This window comes from Microplitis demolitor, chromosome 9 (assembly GCF_026212275.2).
Source record: "Microplitis demolitor isolate Queensland-Clemson2020A chromosome 9, iyMicDemo2.1a, whole genome shotgun sequence".
Classification (NCBI taxonomy): domain Eukaryota; kingdom Metazoa; phylum Arthropoda; class Insecta; order Hymenoptera; family Braconidae; genus Microplitis; species Microplitis demolitor.
In genome coordinates, this window is record NC_068553.1 from 17873022 (window position 1) to 17890649 (window position 17628).

Genomic DNA, 17628 nt, shown 5'->3' on the forward strand with positions numbered 1-17628 from the left:
ACTTACAGGATCATTTTTTCGGACTAGTGGACACTAAACAATTTTCAATTCTGAGTTAAAAAAAAATTCTCCAAAATAACTGTCATATATATCTAGTCATCTAGACTCATTCTTTTGAATCACTACTGTTGCATGCTCGGATGAATTCGTTAATCATGATGAGTAAATAAAGATTAAAAAATTTTCCACCTAAAAAAAACCTTTTTCTACCATCAGTAGATTGTTCCGCTCCATTCTTCATATTCACTAAAAGGTAAAAATTTAAAATACCATCCTTTATCTCCTTGTTATTTTTATTTGTTTATTTAAGTTTTTTTTTTCGTTATTTATGTTCAGTTATCATCCCTCCAGGTGGTCTCTCCTCTAACTCAGTCTAATGGAGAGCGACCGCTCACTTGCTCTCGTCCTTTTTCCCCCTCAGGGTGAGTAGTAAAGGTACAGCAATAGCACAAAAAATTTTTTTGTCTTGACGGGATCCTCAACTAGCGGCCAGTTGATGATACATCAACAAAACTCGGAGGAGTTTGGAAAAGGTTGAGATAAGGAGTCTAAACTCGACTCGACAGTTTGAATTCCACAAGATGGGACTCAATATTATTTATGGGAATAGCTTATTTTTTCACGAAACATTTTGTCAATTCTTAATATATATGTTATGGAACTGCTATATATATTTTTATGTAACCGACATACATTTGAATTGCTTATTTATTTATCTTTCTATAAATTCACTTGGAAATATTTCATGGAATCAAACGAAGTTGTAACATTTGGTATAAAGCAAAGAATGATGGAGTAAAATAATAAATAGAAATTAAAATTATTACCTCACATATTTAGCTTTAGAGTTTACTTTATATTACTTTTATTTTATTTACACGATCTATAATACTTGATTATTATCATAAACTCTTTCATAGTTAAATTAATTATTAATCAAATTTTTTTTTTCAGTGATCTAAAGTACTCAGAGTAAAATGGAGCAGCTAAAAAATTTAAAAAATCTTTTTCTTTTGCTTCCGAGATTTGCCGCGAAATTTGAAATTTTGAATTCGATCGCGCGCTAATTTAATTTTTTCCACAGATTTAAAAAAAAAATCAAACTCTTTTAATTTGAAATCAATTATTTCATATTTTTCAATTATGAATAAAAAAAAATAATTTCGCTCCCGCGCTAAGCCGCGAAATTTAAAATTTTGAATTCGATCGCGCGCTAATTTAATTTTTTTCCACAGATTTAAAAAAAAAAAATCAAACTCTTTTAATTTGAAATCAATTATTTCATATTTTTCAATTATGAATAAAAAAAAATGATTTCGCTCGCGCGCTAAGCCGCGAAATTTGAAATTTTAAATTCGATAGCGCGCTAATTTAATTTTTTTCCACAGATTTAAAAAAAATGTAACTCTTTCATTTTGAAATCGAAATTTTTCAGTTTTAAATTATTAATAAAAAAAATTTTTTTCACTCCTGTGCTATGCCGCGAAATTTGAAATTTTGAATTTGATCCGCGGATTTAATTTTTTTCCCGATCTAAAAAAAAAAAATGCAAGTAAACTGCAATATCAAGATTTTGATATTTTTATATTATTGAATAATAAAATATATGAAGAGTCCTCATAAATTTAAAAAAAAAAAAAAAAGAAAGAAAGAAAAAGAAATGAATATTTATCAATCCAAAATAACTCAATAAAATTTAAGTTTATGACCGGAGGCATCGATACCGGACGTCGAGAGACCTCGAAAGGACGCGTTAAAGTATTGCGCTCGTTGCGTAAGGATTCAGGAGCGAGTAGTAGAGTGTAGTATAGTCAGATTATTTGTTACGGCAATGTAACGGGCGCAAGGTCACTCGAATTCTACTCAATTCCACTTGGTGTCCAGCTAACTCACTATAAATATACATATTTATATTTATATACACAAACATATACATCTACATATATGTATGTACTTTCTCTTATTGCTGACCAATTTCTTCAGTGACTTAATTACATTATAAATAATTATTTATTATTAATTAACTCACTCTTAATCAATGATTCTGAAGATTTATATGTATGACTGAATAAAAAGAATGAAAACTCTCGAGTATCTGAGAAAAAATACCAGTACAGTATCGGCCATTTGACGTCAATGAACAAACCGGTATTTATATTAACAAAATTCCCAAAGCTAAAAAAAAATTCCGTTTAGTCTTCCCATATAATAGACCGATAATTGAGCGGTCTAAACTGTACTCACATTATTATATACCTGTGCCTATATATATATATATATATATAAATATTGCAATTATTGTGAGATTTAAAAACCGAAAATCAAGGCTATAAAATCTTCTGTAAGTTTGTAAAAAAAAGTTTATTTAATAATAATATAGAAAAATAAGAATTCATAATTTTTCTTGGATCCTACTAAAATTTTTTTTAGTTTTCTGTGGTTTAGTTTTTTTTTTAATTTTGATAGGAAAATATTTAATTGGAAATTTTCGAAATTAGGTAATTTTTTTTGTAAATATACGAGAATGCGGGGCAATATGAGACACTATAAAATTTTTGTTGGGTCAAAATATTTATTAACGGTAATAAAAATCAAAAGGGGTCAATTGGTCACTTCAAATTTCAGTCAAAATTTTTTTGAAAAAAAAAAATTTTTTGTAATTTAACTGAAACTGGGGTAAAATGAGACTCTATACAAAATTTGTGTTGTTTCAAAATAATTATTTATGGTAAGAAAAATAAAGCGGGGTAACTTGGTCACTACAAATTTCAACCAAAATTTTCGTGAAAGAAACAAAAATTTTGTACTTTGAAATATTTTTGTAATTCAAAGACTGAAAAAAATAAAACCAGGGTAAAATGGTCATGTATAATCAAAATTTTGTCAAAATTTTGACTGTCAAATTTACTTAAATAAAAGTTTTCCAACAATGGAAAGAAAAATAGAATTCATATCGCCCCAAATCCCCTTATATATTTTTGCATATATATGTATATATTTATTGTCATCGCTGATAAGAACCCATGTTTTACCTGCATTCAATTATTCGAAAAATTATTTTTACCATAAAACTTACTATACATACACATCTACATATATATATATATATATATATATATATATATATATATATATATGTTTTTCCACATTGTTGATTGCAACCTGACTCGTTTTACTTCCATACAATTATTTCACACATTACTTGTAGTCCACCATCATCCACCACACTGTCTACCAATCTACCACCACCACCTCCCCCTCCTCCACCCCTTACCTCCTGCTCCTCATCCTTTTCATTTCCACTCATTCGCATAGTATTACTGGTACTCAACAACGGAACCACTCAGTGCAGCCGCGACAACCAGTTGACGCGGATAGTTTATTTTGTAAATCATATATATAAATATATATACATACATATATACATACAACATATATAAAAAAAATTTTTCTACTTATTGTTTACAATAACAATTTTATTAATAAAAGCAGTTATATATTTTTTAAAAAATTACGGATATCAAGCTACTAATTGACATCGTGACTTTAATCACAAAAAAAAATTTATTTATATATTATTTTTTATTTATATTATTATTATTATTTATTGTAAAATGCAAAGTTCAAAACTGTGACAAGTATTAATAATTATATATTTATATTATTAATTTAAAAGTGAAAGTTAATAAGTTATTTATTGAAATCTAATGATCATTTGTGACGTTGATATTTATGTATTTGTGTTATTAATGGTGCATCTTAATGGTACTGAGGTGGATTATAAATATTATGTTATTAAAAATAACAGATGCTGATTTTTAGTCCACGGGGGTTTTTTTATTTGGTAATTAATTGACGGATTGATTTGAATTATGGTTGCTGGGGTTCGAAACCTGGATTTATAAATTGTCTGTACTTCAGTTTATTGACATCACGGATTTGCTGGTAAGATTATTATAATTATTTAGTTTTTTTTTTTTCTTGTAAAATTTACTTTCACTAATTTTTTTTCAAATTTTGTCACCAGTAAAAATTTGTCAGTGAGTTTTTAAAAAATTTTAATTGGAGTAGAAAAAATTAATAATTCGAGGAACAGAAAAAGTCAAAATTTCGTTAATTAAAAATTTTTTGAATTTTTAGAAAATTTTATTGGAGTAAAAAAATCAAAATTATTAAAGTTGGAAAAATTTTTATATCGGAGTGAAATAAATAACAATTCGAGGAACAGAAAAGTCAAAATTTCGGTAATTAAAAATTTTTTGAATTTTTAGAAAATTTTATTGGAGTAAAAAAATAAAAATTATTAAAGTTGGAAAAATTTTGATATCGGAGTGAAATAAATAACAATTCGAGCAACAGAAAAGTCAAAATTTTATTAATTAAAAATTTTTTGAATTTTTAGAAAATTTTATTGGAGTAAAAAAATCAAAATTATTGGAATTGGAAAAATTAAAATATTGGAGTCAAAAAAATTAATAATTTAAGGAACAAAAAAAAAAGTCATAATTTCGTTAATTAACAATTTTTTGAATTTGAATTTTTTAAAAATTTTAATTGGAGTAAAAAAATCAAAATTATTAAAGTTGGAAAAATTTTGATATCGGAGTGAAATAATTCGAGGAACAGAAAAGTCAAAATTTCGGTCATTAAAAACTTTTTGAATTTGAATTTTTAAAAATTTAATTGGAGTAAAAAATCAAAATTGATGAAATGAAAAAAAAAGGAGTAAAAATAAAATAAAAATTTTGATAGTAAACAAAAATTCTAAAATTACCCGGATTCAAAATTTGGTTCAAATTGACATAAAAAATTTGAAAAATTCGAAGAATAAAAAAAATCAATTTATGTAATTAAAAATTATTTGTTGATATTATTATGTATAGTAATAATATGAAAAAAGTATATATTATATATATATATATATATAAAATTTTTAGGGTATTATTTATGACACCCTTCACAAAAAATTAGTCATTCATATATTCACACGTGTATTACTCTACTACCAGCTTTCAATATTCTCATATATATATATTTATATGTATATATATAATCTTGGTTTTTCATATTAATAATATATGAAGTGATTTTTTTTTCCATATTTAAAATTCTCTTGAACTACGGCTTTGTTTACATTATCAAATGTATACTTTCTTCTGTCATAAATATGTCATATTTTTTTAAAAAATTGTTTTACTGATATCCCATGCGTAATTCTAATGTAACCAAACATTTATAAATTATTACGATTAAATTGTGAAAAGTTTTAATTTATTTTATGCAAAATATTTTAGTTCATTTAATTCACAAGCTTTCAATTTTTGCAAAAAAAAAATGCCGCGTTGTTTTTATTGTTACTTTTAAAAAATAAATAATAATAAAATAGATATACATATAAATTTAGTCCGGCACGCGTGTGTCGGGACGCTCGCGGAATAAATTAATTTTTTTTTCTCTTGGTTTTTTATTTTCTGTCTCATTTAATAAAACGCGACCTTCCTGGTTAATGTACAATAATACCCATAACTAAATTACCACATTAGAGACATAAAATAAACTCGAGTAATTTATTTATTCTTCAATTTTTCTATTACCGACGACGACAACAACAATCGCCATTACTTCTATTAAATACCGACACCATTAATAGAAAATTAAGTACCGTAATTTTGATTCTTACAAAAATAACTTTCGTAATTTTGTCTAATTATAGTAATTAAAAAAAAAATAATTGGAACAACAAAAAAAAAAAAAAAAATTCGCGGTTTCATTATTTGAACAAACTCCTTATTTACTTCGTAAGCCGAGTGATTTTTTTTAAATTCCGGGACTCCGAGTGACGAAGTGAATTGGGATTTAAATAAAATTCGTAATTATTCCGAATTTACTCCCAATTTTTTTTGATACTGAAGTCAGCTGACGGCTAATAATTTTTGGATTTATTTAAAAATGATAAATTTAAAAAAAAAAATATTTTTAAAAATTGCACCTATAGATTTTTTAATTTTCCACATGTGCATTTTTTTTTTTTTTTTTTTTTTTGTAATTGATTCATTGAAAAAAAAAATCGCAGAATTTTTAATTGTCTACTAATTTCAGGATCGTCTAAAAGTAGCCGACGTCTGATAATTTTTTTTTAAACCATAAATTAAAAAAAAAAAAAAATATTTCAGAAAATTGCACATATATGTTTGTAAATTTTTTACATGTGCATATTTTTAGTTTTTTTTTTTTTTTTTTTAAACTGCTGAAAAAAAATCCGAAAATTTTTAATTTTCTTCTAATTTTAGGATCAAAATTTTTTACAGTGCAGAGATCATACTTTATAATGATTTTTCATACGATTAGTATACATATATATATATACTACCTCATATTACTGACCAATGATAAAAACCGACAAAAACTATATATATATAAATAAAAAAATAAATAATATGTCATATCAGAGTTTAAAAAAATGCACAAATAGTCGACCTTCAACCTCATCGTTTATAACGATTGTTCTCCACAAGTTAGTTTATATCTGAATGTAGTGAAAGAACATTGAGATTCCATTCTCCAGCAGTAACAACAACACCAGCTAAAGTCTCAGCATCAGTTTCTTCATTTTGCCCTTCTCGTTTTCGTTCATTATATATATATATATATATATATAATGGTTGTTAGCAGTAAGCACTAGTTAGTTGTCCCCATCTATACACGTGAAGATTCCACTGATGCTTTTCTTCTTCCTGGTGTTGCTTTGTAACATGCCGCTTTATATATATACATATATGTTAGTTAACTTGAATAGCATAGCACATGCGGTAAGGATTAAAAGCGCACCGATACGATTATTCGTAAATGATTATCGCTTTTCACTATACACACAGCTCGGTTATTGCTGTTACTGCTGCTGTTTCTGCTGTTTACTATAAAGACTACTGACGTCGCGACAGGTGCATATACTACTCCCTTCTTATTGCTCTTTTAATATTATTCCTCTTTCTCTTTCTCTTTTATTCCTTTACATACTCACTTAAATAATACATATACATATACATATTTGTAAGTATGTGGTATCGTGATTTCTATTTAATTCAAGTTGGAGTAAATAGTCGATCTAATATTTCTACTAAGAAGTAGTTGACTCTATACATTATATATATATATATATATATATATATATATATATATATATATAATATTAAACAATAAATATTTGTTTAATTACATTACTTAATATTTATTTTTTAAATTTGCGCGCGAATGGAAAAATTCCCGCGCAAAATAAATTCAATTTAAATAATTAATTAGATAATTAAATTTTTAATTTTGCGTATGGTAATAATGACCAGATGACTAATGATTTATTGATTATAATTAAAAAAAAAAAAAATGTTTTTTTTGTTTCAGTTTATTTTTAAATATCTAAAGAAAATGAGAAAACACACAATGTTTTGCGTCGCGACGCCATTAACCTTGGCTCTGGTACTACTTTCGATCGCACGACAATGTGACTCTGTTTCTGAGAGTATTATCGGTAAGTTGAGGTCATTTAATCAATATATGTATATATATATGGATATTATTTATAAAAAATTTGAGTATAAATAAATAAATAAATAAATAAATGAAAATCTCTGTAAATGATGAAAGTTTTGAGAAAACAGTTTAAAAATAATCACATATATATTATATATATAATTCGATTCCTCGCATGTGTTACTTATGATGCAATATATATAACGATATATATATAAATTGTACAAGAGGAATAAATTCAACTGTCACAATTTATCGTCAGAAAGTCTTATCCCTCATTCACGTTATTATTTAATCGTGTGTCTTTATCTTTCATATTCATATATTATATATGTATATAAAACCTAATCATATTACCTAAAAATTAATAAATCATATATTTATATTTATATGAATATATTATACAATCTCAATATAAATATTAAATTATACTCTGGAAATCTTAATTGATTTAATTCTGTCAAATTAACATTTTATTTATTAATCAACTTTATATATATATATATATAAATATATATATTATTGTTATTTGAATAATGTTTAAATAATAGACTTAATTAAAATAAATATAAATAATAATAATAATATTAAGTGTACAGTACATTGACAGTTAATCGGTTACGGTCCATATGCAAAGCTTAAGACTACTTCTATTCTTAGTATCCCGCTATTATCTCCCGGTCTATTTGCGCCAAGTCGGGCCTCGAATAATCTATCTCTCAAGTCACGGCCTGGTCACTAACATTCAACATATAACATATTATATTATACTGTGATGATAATATGTATATGTATAAGTTTATTTTTTTTTTTTTTACATATATATATATATATATATAGAGGGAACATTAAATGATATATATATATAAGCGTGCAGTTACAGTTCGATGTATTAATATAATAATAAGAGACACCTCGCGGTGGCCCCCATAAAAAAAATATGCGTTGAAATATAAAAATATATGAATATATATAAAATATATATACAAAATATATTTTTAATAACTTACTTTTAGCCGATTTCCACATATATTTCATATATTTTAAATATATTAAAAATATATCAAAAGTACACGTAAGAAAATCTAAAATAAATATATCAAATATATATACTTTTATTATATTTTTTTTATATATCACCATACTGATATATTTTTGTAATTATATATATATATATATATATATATATATATATATATATATATATATATATATATATGTATATATATAATATATTTTTTTTTTATTTTCCAACATGTAGTTTTTATATATTTTTAATATATTTAAATTACATACAAAAAATATATGAAAATTGGTTAAGAGCCAGCTATTAAAAACATATTTTTTATATATATTTTATGTATTAATATACATTTTTTTTTTATGGGGGAGGACATTGAGACCTGATTTTACTTGATGTCAAGTTTTAGATTACTACTGTAATTATTTTTCATTTACTTTCTTTATATATAATATACATAACATATATAGATATATATATATACAGTCTAGTTATATCTTGTATTGATACAAACTAGACGTTAATTTTAATGTTTATTAAATATGTACCATGTGTGTATATACTCTTAAGTAATGGACATTACATATATGTATATATATAAATATATACCAGTGCGGTTTCGTTCAATAGACCGGATAGCGTTCAATAGATAAGAGAGTGCGAATTTGCATGTACCTACATGTGCTTTGACACACACTTGAGACATGCCGCTTTGATACAGCAAATGTTTATTCGAATAAAAAAAAAAAAAAAAAAAAATGCAATCACTAATTGCTTATAAATAGAAACAAATTTTTTTTTTCAATGTTATTATTAATAAGTTTGTAAAGTAAAAAGAAATAATTGCACATAGGGACCCGATGTACGCACGAGTGTAATAAAAAAAGTTATTATGAAACGGTAATAAAGTAGCGTACAGTGTAATAAAAAATAGTTGATGGTGTACAGCGACGTTAAATTAACGATGGGAATTAAAATCATAAGTGAGTAGGCCAGGTGATTGTAAAATAATAAAAAGCGATGCTGGAGTTTATCATTTTAATTATGAGCTGGCGATTATTTTATTGTTTTATTGTCGCAGACTTTCGTAAGCCTTATTATGATTATTATTATTATTGTTTTATATTAAGAAGACGGGATATGAGGAGTAGATCTCATTAGTACATTGATCTCTAATCTGGAATAAATTTGTCTTAATAGATCTTCTGCAAAAAATATGGACATGAATTGGAAAAAAAAAAGAGTAAACTACACCGGTAGCGGTGTTGAAATTATTTCCGGTATTAAAAAAAGTAGTTTTATTTTTCAAGGATCTGAAGTCGAATTGGGTTTCAAATACTGAGGCGCCAAACATCCAACGGATGTCAATTTTGGTCAGGATTGCTGTCTAAGAAATTCTATAGAAAATCTAGGCGGGCTCGGGGCTGAGAAAAAAATCTGAAAAACGACCCGCGGGCGCCAAAAAGTATCAGAAGTCGAATTAGATTTCAAATATCGAGGCACTAAACATCCAATGAACGTCAATTTTGGTCAGAATCGTAGGCTAAGAAATTCTATAGAAAATCTAGACGGGCTCGGGGCTGAGAAAAAAATATGAAAAACGGTTACCCGTGGGCGCCAAAAAGTATCAGAAGTTGAATTGGATTTAAAATACAAAAAAAAATTTTTTATTGTTTCAAAAATTAATGATACGACAGATTTGCCAATTTATGGGGAAATCCAAAGAATATTTGCCCGCAATTGCATGCTGATGTTACTGTATAAAATATGGGAAAGAGATTTTTATGATTCGCAGTCTCTTTGCAAACTAAATCACCGATAAAAATAAAATAAAATTATCAATGATTAATTTATCATCTTTAAATCAGACAGTACCCCATGAAAAACATCAGAGTCAATAAAAATAATTATAATATTTTTCCAAAATATTTAATTTTACGCGATCAAAAATTTCAGCCTCTGTTCAGTTTAATAAAAGTGACATTTCTTATTTTACAGAAAATAAAATTGTTTTCATCTCAATTGACGCTAATTTCCTAATTTTAACGAACTATTATTATTTTTTTCTGTCTCATAGATCTTAAAACACTCACACCCCCACCCTCATACCCAATCGAATTTACTCTTTATACCATTTTAACCCCCGTTCAAAACCACCCCCACCATTAAAAAAATAGATTTTAAATTTATTATTTTTTTTTAGGCAGTCGAGAAACTTGTGATATTGAAGGGGAAGATTTCACAGTTGACAAAATACCAAATACAAGATGTTTCAGTTGCATCTGCAAGGTAAAAACAAAGTATGAAAATAATATATTTATTATTATCAATTAATATATAATATATACTAATCAAAATATCGTAACTTAAAAGCTTATAAATAAATAAATAAATAAATTAATTAATTCCCATCAACTATCTAATTTTTAAATATACATACATATATGCATGTAGAGAATCAGTTAATGACATTATGCCTTCAGTGATGATAATAATGATCAATATAAAATGAAAACATTCTCATCGCCTACTTATCTGACCCAGCTTGGTTCATTGACTCGTCACAGCGCAGCCACACATGAGTTAAATATTAAATACACATATGTGTTTATGAATAATAAGTGTTATGTATATATAACACTTTGGTCCAATCACATGTTTAAATTTATATCCACATGCCGATCGCCGGCTGCTGGCTGCTGGCTGCCAGTTGCCGGCTGTGACATAATTATTATTTGTTATTATTAACCATCGGGATCAAATGACCAGCAATCTATCTCTGATCATTGATCTACTGTCATCAGTCATCACTCATTAATTTATAGACTTGTTTGTTTAATAAATAAAACAAAGCTTTATCTTTTTTCTTATTTATTTATTTATTTATAAATATCATTACATCTTTCATAATTTACACACATATTTACGTTTATATTTTTTTAACTGTGCTCTTATAATAATAATATACCGGTATATTTATATATTCTACTTAAAATAGTATACTGACACACTGGGGAATCCCTTTACTTTGACACTTTCATTTTCCAAGTAATTTCATACCAAGATTCTCTTCCGCCTCATATATATATATATGTATATATATTCCTTAAATATATATATTTTTTTTTTTAATTATAATTTTATTTATGATTCTGAGTTTAGCTGGACTAATAATTTTTAGATTTTTTTAAAAACGATAAATTATAAAAAAAAAAATATTTCAAAAAATTGCACCTCTAGTTTTTTTAATTTTCTACATGTGCATTTTTTTATTTTTTTTTTTTTTTTAATAATTAATTAGATAAAAAAAATTCTTAAATTTTTAATTGCTGACTTATGATCCAGAAGTTGACAGACAACTAAAAAATTTAGGATTTTTTTTTCATCAAATGAATTACAAAAAAAAAAAAATAAAAAAATGCACATGTAGAAAATTTAAAAAACTACAGGTGCAATTTTTAAAAATATTTTTATTTTTATAATTTATCATTTTTTTTTAAATTCAAAAACTATAAGACGTCTGCTAAATTCAGTATCATTGCTAACTTCAGGATCATAGAACTCTAAGACTTTTTTTTTAAATTTTATTTACTAGAACGGATTTGTCGAGTGTTTGCAACAACAGTGTCCAAGTATCGAGGGATGTTACACTTTATTAGAACGACATGACGATGAATGTTGTCATCGATGCAAAGGTTTGTTGAATAAAAAATATTTTTCCCATTTTAAATTTAAGCCCAAAGCCCGCGTTAATTTTTTCACTCTTCATTTTCTTTTAATTTAACATTCTCTTCAAAATATATATCAACTCATTACATATATATTTATACAGAACCCTCGTCTCTTACGAAGATATTCCATGAAAAAAAAAAAAAACTTAAATGATAAGAAGATTGAACGCGGAACGATTGTTTACAACTTGGTTCTATTCGCTCTCATAAATTTCCTTATCAATATTATTGTTGTTATTTTCCGATAATTAATAATTGTAGGATGCGTGAGGAACGGAGTCCATCATGCATCGGGTACAGAATGGACAGAGCCGAGTGACCCATGCAGAATATTGGCGTGCAAAGCCGGAGTAATAACAGAATCAAAATTACGGTGTTACACGCCCTGTAAAAATCCACTACCGCCAGCAGCAGGTCAGTGTTGTCCAACATGCTCGGGATGCTTCGTTAATGGGCAAAAAGTAACTGCCGATCGGACAGTAACGACCACTGAAGACCCGTGTGTTACTTGTCGATGCAACATGGGCAGATTGACTTGCGCCAAACAGGCGTGTCCAGTCCAACATTGTCCTCTGTCGCGGATTGTCCATGAACCTGGTGAATGTTGTCCTCATTGTACTGGTAATCACTTGTTTTAATTATTTTTTTTAATAGATATTGACGGCACGAATTTACAGAATTAATGCTTGTAATTATTATCAGGTAGCGGACGTTACATGTCACCTCCAAAAGGCGCCTGTATGCTCAGCCAAGCAATTTATAATTCCGGGTCAACATTTTATGTTGACCAGTGCACGCGATGCTCGTGTTTAAATTCAACGATATCGTGCATTAAGGAGACCTGTCCTGTTTTGGAATGTACAGCTGAGCACCAGGTGACGTTGCCGGGGCGATGCTGTCCTCAATGTCCGGTTGTTGGAGAAGAAACACGTGCTTCTTGTCTTTACGCTGGACATACTTACCTGGCGAGTATTTTCTGATGAGCTATAAATATTATTTTATTGGTTTTGAATTTAAATATTTTCGCGCCATTTTTAAATCTATCGTTTAAAAATAATTACTAGTCTTAAAAGACTAAAAATAATTTCTTTAATCTTGAAATTTTGTCACTACGTCATTAATTAAATTTATTTGTTTCATTTTTTTAAATTTCAAAATTTTCGCGCCATTTTCTAATGCATTCAAAAATAATAATCGGTTTTAAATGACTAAAAATAATTTTTTGAATGTAAAAATTTGGTCACTACGTCATTAATTAAATTTATTTGTTTCATTTTTTTAAATTTCAAAATTTTCGCGCCATTTTCTAATGCATTCAAAAATAATAACCAGTTTTAAATGACTAAAAATAATTTTTTTGAATGTAAAAATTTGATCACTGAAATTTGAATTTCTAAAATGGTCAGATTTAAAATAAAAAAAATTAAAAAGGTAATTTAAACATTTTAATTTCTCCTAGGCAGGATGGCGAGTCATGGAAACTTGATTCCTGCAAAGCATGCGCTTGCATGCAGGGTAAAGTACGATGTGCCATGCCCATGTGTCAGCCGATTAATCTTCCATGTCCGCCAAATTCGCGGTTGGAACACCCAGACGGTCAATGCTGTCCACGCTGCGTTGAAAGTAATATTGACATCCCAACTAATTACTATTACACTTATTAAAAAAAATAATAATAATTATTATTACAGGCGACGGCGTGTGTACAGTTTTTGGTGACCCTCATTACAAAACATTCGATGGTAAATTTTTTAGCTTTAAAGGTCCATGTAAATATCAATTAGTTAGCGATTGTCTGGGCCATACATTCAGTATTCGTGTTACAAATGACGCTAAATCATCACGATCATCAGCTTGGACCAAAACTATCGCCTTAAAAGTATTTATAAATATAAATAATAGTGATAAGATTTTTTTTTGACAATAATATTGATAACGCGCACTTGCAGATGGGAGACTTGAGAGTAAATCTCGGGCAGCGGATGAGAGTCAAAGTGAATGGGATGAAGATCGATGTCCCTTATCGGCTACCGAACAAGCTGGAGATCAACCGAACTGCTGACAGCATTTTGGTGAACACCAAGATCGGTATCAAGATACTCTGGGATGGAATTGGATTCATTGAGGTCTCGGCACCCACGAGTTATCGCGAAAGACTCTGTGGTCTGTGTGGTAATTTTAACTCGATGCCTAAAGATGATTTTACTACGAGAAGAGGGAGACTTGTTCAGGATCCATATCCTTTTGGGCAATCCTGGGCCGTTGGGTCTAAGAAATCCTGCGGGAAACCGAGAGTCGATCGGGAACGGCGATGCAGAAGCCGTCAGGATCATCGGTAATTTTTAGTTTTTTTTTTTTTACTGATAATTTTGTAAAAAATGTTCAAAAAATGCACGAGAAAAATGATTCTGAAGTTAGCAGAAAATTAAAAATTTTTGAATTTTTTTTTTTTCGACGATATAATTAAAAAAAAAAAATCTAAAAATATGCACATGTAGAAAATTAAAAAAACTATAAGTGTATTTTTTTTTAATTACGTTTTTTTTAAATTTATCGGTTTTAAAAAAATCCAAAAATCAACAGACTGGTTAGTAGACAATTAACAATTTTCGGATTTTTTTTTCAATGGATAAATTACAAAAAAATAAAAAATAAAAAAATGCACATGTGGGAAATTTAAAAAACTATAAGTTCATTTTTTTTAATTTTTTTTTTTGTATTTTATCGTCTTAAAAAAAAAATCAAAAAATTATTAGACCGGCTAACTTCAATATCATCCAAAAAAGTTCATATAACAGAACTTCAAAATTTTCAAATCTAGTAATTGCTGCTATAAAAATTCCAAAAAACATGACTAAAAAGTACTCAGTTGTAATTTTTTTTTTTTTTTTTTGAGTTCCAAAAATATTTAGTTCAAAGTTCAAAATTTTTTCAAATTTAAAAATTCACTGCAGTGTAAAATAACGGGGGACAAAATGGACATGATAAATTTTTTTTTCAAATACAGGGGCAATCTGGGTCACGAAAAATTTCCAAAAAGAAATTTGAAATTTGAAAAATTAGTATTTTAATAATAAAATAAAAATTTCCTCACTTTTGCAGACCGGAAACGTGAAAAAAATCCAGTGACAAAGCATTTAAATTTCCCGGGATAAAATGAGCTTGTCACCATAAATCATAAAATATAATTAAAACTATTGTTGTTATTGCAGACTATGCAACCGTCTGAGATCTCAAATCTTCGAGCCATGTCACAAAAAAGTAAACCCAACAATGTACTACAAATCGTGTCTCCAAGACATGTGTGAATGTCCAACGGACAATTGTTACTGTCAATCATTTATCGCGTATGTACGCGAATGCCAGCGATTAGGAATTCAGTTACCACACTGGAGAAAATCAACAAGATGTCGAGCTGTCTGGGATATAACGACTCCTGGCACAAATAATATCAGACGACGTCGTCATTAATTATTATTATTATTTTATTTGTATATAGTTTCAATTAAAGAAAAAACAAATTTATTAAACTGTTTGCTATAAATATAAATATAAATAATAATAATAATAATAATAATAATAATAATAATAATAATAATAATAATAATGTATTTTCTTATGGATGAAATGCTGTTGCGGTACAGGTTGTCTGACTGTTGATGGAATTATTAACAATAATTCAATTTTACTAGTCATCTTTATGTGTTTGTATGCTCTGTATTCAATGGTAATTTATATTCCAACTTTTTTTAAATATAAATAATATAAATATTTTATTTATTTTATTAAAAAAAAAAAAAAAAAAAAAAAAACAAACGTATAGAAATTTTAAATAATAATAATGTCGAGACTTAAACTTTGTTGATTAGTACACAAAAAAAAAAGAATTTCTTGGTATGAGAAATATTTCGAACTATGATATGAAAATAAAAATTTTTTTAGGTTTTGAAAAAATTTCCTGCTTAAAAAAAATTTTTTTTTTATCTCAAAAAAAATTTTCTCTTACCTCAAGAAATTTTTTCTTACTTTGAGATTGCTATCACTTAGGATTAATTTTATATTTATTTTTTATTAATTATTAGTTTATTATGCAATAATTAATAACTAATTAATCATTAATAAGTAATAAATTTTTATTGTAATATTTATTTTACTATGAAATAAATATTATTTTAAGATAAAGAGGAGTGGAAATTATAATTAAAAGTAAAGATATTAAATATAGTGTAGCTGTATTTTTTTATGTAATCAAAATAAATATTTCATTATTTGTAATTAATTATTAGATATTGATGATAATATTAAAGATTGTAATTAATTGATAATTTGTAGCATTAATTTTCGTCCTTTATACACGAGATTATTTTAGTCAATGAGCGGATTTTGATTTCTACGGAAGTAGAATTTTTTTTGAAAAAAAATAAAAAAAAATAAAAATTAGAGGATTGTCAAGAAACTTTTGATACTCGGTTTTGATCTAGAAATATAACGAAAGAAATTTATCAATGCCATAGAAAATTTATTTTTTTCAGGCGGGTAAGACGGACCACCCTAGAAAAAACAAAAATTTTTGTCTTTTATTTTTAAAAATGGCTAAAATAAAATTGCTTACATCTAACCCAAGTGAATGATAAGCTTTTCTGTACTGTTCGTAAATGAAAAAGTCCAAAAAAAAAATTATTGAAGAAAAACAATGACAGTAATTAAAAAAATAATAAAATAATAAATAATAAAAAAAAAATATTTCTAAAAAAATGCACCTGTAGAAAATTTGATAAACTATAAGTGCAATTTTTCAAAACATTTTTTTTTTTGTTAAAAAAAATCAAAATATTGATAAATGTCTGCTAACTTTTTGTCAAGATAAATAACATATAAAATTTAAATGCAGCGAAAAAAATCGCATGTATTTTTGTGGATAACATGTATTGCAAAATTCCTGAAAAAATTTTGAATCAAAATTTCTGACACTCAAATTTTTATAAAAATGTTGACAAGCCATAAGTGACAGTTAAAAAAAATTTGAAAAAAAATGCTTTTACAAAATTTTTGAGTGGTCCATTTCGCCCACCCTCTCAAAATATTATATTTACTATAAAAATTTTCATCTGGAAAAGTTATCTATATGCATAGTAAACTAAAAATATTCATACATCCATGCATCTTAAATTTTCTGTGTTATCTTCCAACGATTTCACATATCGATTAATTAAATATTTATATTTACTTCTGTTAGTAACAGAGTTTTTCTCTCTTATCAACTCCTGCAAATCCATAGATTACATTTTCCTCCTCATACATATATACCGTACCTATTATTAAACCTATAAAATATGTATAATAATATTA

General features: G+C 26.6%; 1 protein-coding gene across 2 annotated transcripts; it reads left to right on the forward strand.

The window, feature by feature from the left end:
* The first annotated feature begins 3360 nt into the window (after positions 1–3360).
* Positions 3361–16065, forward strand: LOC103574702 (BMP-binding endothelial regulator protein). 2 transcript variants are annotated; one of them, XM_053741780.1, is made up of 10 exons: positions 3361–3945; positions 7399–7525; positions 10752–10848; positions 12144–12243; positions 12541–12900; positions 12982–13244; positions 13743–13902; positions 13971–14158; positions 14229–14614; positions 15492–16065. In XM_053741780.1, exons 3-10 carry the CDS (start codon positions 10816–10818, stop codon positions 15748–15750), a joined length of 1749 nt encoding a protein of 582 aa, XP_053597755.1. In that variant the 5' UTR covers positions 3361–3945; positions 7399–7525; positions 10752–10815; the 3' UTR covers positions 15751–16065. The 2 variants fall into 2 exon arrangements, with proteins under 2 accessions (XP_053597755.1, XP_008552431.1); XM_008554209.2 differs by having other exon boundaries at positions 10752–10837.
* The last annotated feature ends 1563 nt before the right edge of the window (positions 16066–17628 follow it).

Coding starts and splice junctions, on each gene's coding strand:
- LOC103574702 (XM_008554209.2), top strand. CDS start 7,423: ATGAGAAAACACACAATGTTTTGCGTCGCGACGCCATTAACCTTGGCT. Junction 7,526..10,751: donor TGTTTCTGAGAGTATTATCG/GTAAGTTGAGGT, acceptor ATTTTTTTTTAG/GCAGTCGAGAAACTTGTGAT. Junction 13,245..13,742: donor ACGCTGGACATACTTACCTG/GCGAGTATTTTC, acceptor TCTCCTAGGCAG/GATGGCGAGTCATGGAAACT.